The sequence below is a fragment of the Arachis ipaensis genome, chromosome B08 (assembly GCF_000816755.2).
Source record: "Arachis ipaensis cultivar K30076 chromosome B08, Araip1.1, whole genome shotgun sequence".
NCBI lineage: Eukaryota > Viridiplantae > Streptophyta > Magnoliopsida > Fabales > Fabaceae > Arachis > Arachis ipaensis.
This window is the reverse complement of record NC_029792.2, coordinates 38,074,674-38,078,634: the sequence shown is the minus strand read 5'-3', so window position 1 is coordinate 38,078,634 and position 3,961 is coordinate 38,074,674. Positions and strand designations below refer to the sequence as shown.

Genomic DNA, 3,961 nt, shown 5'->3' with positions numbered 1-3,961 from the left:
ATTTATATGTATTTTTTAAAAATTGTTTTTTCTTTTGCCTTTTTTTTAAAAAATTATCTTGAGCTTGCTTTATTTTATTCTATTTCTATTGATTTTGGGTTTGGTGGAAGTTATGTTATTGCTGTGCGTTTGTCTCTGTGATGCTAATGTGCTCATTGTTTTCCCGGAAAAATGTGATGGTGATGGGATAGAGATTAAATTTTGTGTATATATGTGTTTGCTATTTTTTTTTTTAAAACATTACCATGTTATTATCCTTGAATTGATTGGGATTTTGGGTTGGGTAAACTTGAAAGGAAAATGGGAAAGTGTAAATGGAAGGTAATTTGAAGGGAGAGAATTCTGCAATTTTCATATTTTTCTAGAAGAAAAAATTTGCAGATTTTCGTCCCGTAGTTGTGTTTAATCATTTATGATTGAAGATCTGGGGGTAAAATTGGGATTCTTCTTTCTAAGAATTCAAGAGAAATCTATCTGTTGTTGGAAGGAGTTAGGTCATTGAGTTGGTATTTGCATGAGGGGGTCAGGTTCCTTATTTAAAGATAAATCTATCTGTTGTTTTCCTTGTTCACTTCATTTCCTAATGAACACGTCTGGTATAAGTTTAAATTTTGATGGATTGTTTATGTTTATGAGCTTGGTATCTGAGGTGCTAAATTCTGAGAAGGCACAAGCAATCAAGTTTTATATCCACCAAGGCAGGGTTAGTTGCATGAATTAGTTAATCTCATTTAGGTTTATCTATGTAAAAGCTTTTTTTTTTTAATTTTGTTTTCTGCATCATAAAACCAGTTAGTTTTCTTAGGTTATTCCCTATGGTTTTATCAGACATGGATTCCTTTGGTTTACATTTCTTATTAAAGGCTTAATTGGTTTTCTTCTTACATGACTATATAGCTTAAGCTTTGTTTTCATCATCATTCCCTAAATAAGTTTTACTCCAAGTCTCCAACTTTCTTCTGGATGCCATGCAATTCTTCTTAATCTCTTTTTTTCTATTCCCACCTATATATTCCAGCATTCGTCTCTGCTAAATCGTTTTTCTAGTTGCCATTATGTTGGATTTCATTACCCAACAACATGCATTTGCTGCTCTGATAATTTCCTGTTATGTACCCTTACCCGTTATCTATTTGGCACACCATTTGCGACTTACATCATACGATTGAGGAAGACAATAACCTGTTGAACAAATATTTGCAGCTTATCTCACAAGGATCGAATTCCTATGTCAATAAGAAATATGAATCAAACTGCTACTAAGCCCATAATTAAGACATGATGATTAAAAGTAGACTCAGTAATGCTGAAAAACATAATTTCATGCCTTTACAAATCTGTTTCAATTGCTGCAAAATTTGTGAAATTCTGATGTCAACCAAAATTATTCAATGAATTACTTTATTTCAGTCCATTATATGTGATGAGGCATGTTTGTACAGAACCAAGTGCTGAATATTTGGAAGTTATACTCTTTTTGTGACTATGAGATGCTTCTTGCATATGTTACCCTCATTTGGTTTTTCAGTTTTGGTCACTTTGTCTGAATAGATTAGACATGCCAGGTTTTATAGCATATGCCCCTTCATATTTATTGATGACGGGGATTATGGGTTTGAAGAGTGTTAGTCAAGAAGACATATGGGTGTTGGTTATGTCTCCTTCACCTCATAGAATTCTTAGTTATATTACCATCAGAGATGAGGGAGTCTCTTTTAAATAAGAAAAGAATGGTGTTTCTCATTCTTAGTTAAAAGCTGTATGCTTTTTGCACAATCCAGTGCTTTTGTTATTCATCATGTGTAAAATATCATAGTGCTGACAATAATTTAGTAAGTTGTTTCAATGAAACATTGGCTGCTTATAAGAAATTGATTTCGTAAATTTTTCAATGCAATCTTACGTATTGCACTATTATGTGCTGCACTTCTTTTCAAAGTACAAATCATTAGTCTTTTCCTTGCTTTTGTTAAACTAAAAATAATTTTATTTTTGTTTGCAGCTTGAGGAGTTTCGTAAAAAGAAAGCCGCAGAGCGAGCCAAGAAGGCTGCATCCTCTAGCAATGCTCAGAGCTCTGATGCTAGCTTGAAACAAAACCGAGCTTCTGAAGTTGAGAATGTACGAGTTGATCAGTCAGATGGAGTTACCACATCTGATGGTATTGGAAGAGATGTCATTGAGCCATCAACTTCAGGGACAAGTAATGATAAAAGTACGAGTTTAATTAGCCAAAGTACTAGTAGTAAGCAAGAGTCTCTGCCTGATATAAAAGGTTTTGCGAGGAATGATCTCAATACAAAGTCCACCAGCCTGGTTGAGACATATTCTGATATTGCTGAAGCTAAGGGATACAATGCTTCTGCTATTACTGCATCTGCTGATGTAAGTCAATGCAACGAGGCAGATAAGGTGAAAGATACCTTTGGAATTCATACCAGTGGTCCTGTTGGATTCCCTTATGGGTCAACAAACAACCAAAGCATTCTTCTACACTCGCAAGGAAGTCAAGATTTTGATAGCAATATTACTCAATCTAGTCTTCAAGATATTAATGAAAACTATTCAAATAAGAGTAATGGTCCATCGAAGGATTATGTGGTCACTGATCATGGCTCTTCTTATTTTTCTTCAAAAATCTCACCTCAAAACTCTGTTAATACACTACTGCAAAATAACTCAACAAATTCCAGCAATTTAAACAGTGATTACTCCCATGGCTCATTTTCTGGTGGTAATGTGTTATTTTTTCCGCACCTGTACTCTGAGATTTTTATAATATCTTTTTCTTCCATTTTCATACATCTCGATGTAGTACTATTTGCTGAATTTTTTCTTAATATGCAGGCTTCGGTGATTCTTTCAGTTCTAAGTTTCCAGAGACCCATACTAACATTGATAAAAATTTGTCCAGTCTTAATGAATCAATGCCAAAATTCGATTTGACAAGTTATGATGGCAGCAACTCCTTTAACCATACTCCAATACATTCAGTTTCAGTGGAATCTAGTTCTAGGAGGACTCGTCCATCTTTTCTTGATTCTCTTAATGTCAATAGAAATTCTTTGGGTTCTCCATTTCGGCAGCCCGAGCAAGATTCCTCATTGTTCAATCATTTAGAATCAACCAGCAATAATGTGTCAGGATCTATCTATTTGCGCAAGCCACCCGAAGAGACCAAAACTGTGGCACCTCTCCCAAATTTTACAGCTGCAGGTTTCGATAATAGTAGTCAAAATGCATTGATGATAAGTGATAGTGAAAATGGTATGGAGAAGAAGCATGATTATTATGCACCTCCTTCAAAAAATGAGGACTTTGCTGCTTTAGAACAGGTGTATTATGCTGGTCTTGATCTTGGCATTTCTTTTTCCCTCCTAATGAGTGTTGGCTGTTGTTGAAGTGCTTTATTGCCTGTTCTTTTGATGAATTGGCATCAGAAAATGATGTATTTGATGCTACTGTCTTGTGCTTGACTTATTTGGTAGATTAGGGTTTATAACTAACGAAAGCATTTGATTTGATTATTGGGAGTATCTAATCTATGATATACCAGATTTAAGCTAATGCTGAAATGTATTTGTAGTTATGCGGACCTTTTTGACAGCATCATTTTGTGCATTTATTATACAGTAAGATCAATCGAATGGAATGATCTCAATTTGATTATACATTTTATTATGATTGTTTTAGTTTAATCCAATGAAAATTGTTCATGGTATTCTTTTGCCAGTTATAGGCACAGAAGATTAGCATATGTTATGCACAAAGAATGTAATGTTATTATTCAGGGCAAAAAATATTGATCTTTTTCTAGTATATAATACATTTCTTCCATTTGACAATTATCAAAGGTGATTCTTTCTCTGAATTTGTGGGAGTACAAAAATTTATAGGTCAGTCTGTAATGAATTTATGACTTTGGCAACTGGTTTTTACAAACTTAATAATACTTCTCTTCAA

At 33.9% G+C, this 3,961-nt stretch overlaps 1 protein-coding gene across 1 annotated transcript in view; it reads left to right on the top strand.

Annotated features, from left to right (window-relative positions):
- The window catches only part of LOC107612956, a gene marked incomplete in the record, with an annotated part of 17,345 nt that overhangs the window by 1,772 nt on the left and 11,612 nt on the right, over positions 1–3,961 (top strand). Inside the window, 2 exon segments of the mRNA XM_016314756.2 lie at positions 2,003–2,732; positions 2,846–3,333. Of these exon segments, the coding sequence (XP_016170242.1) occupies positions 2,003–2,732; positions 2,846–3,333 (1,218 nt within the window).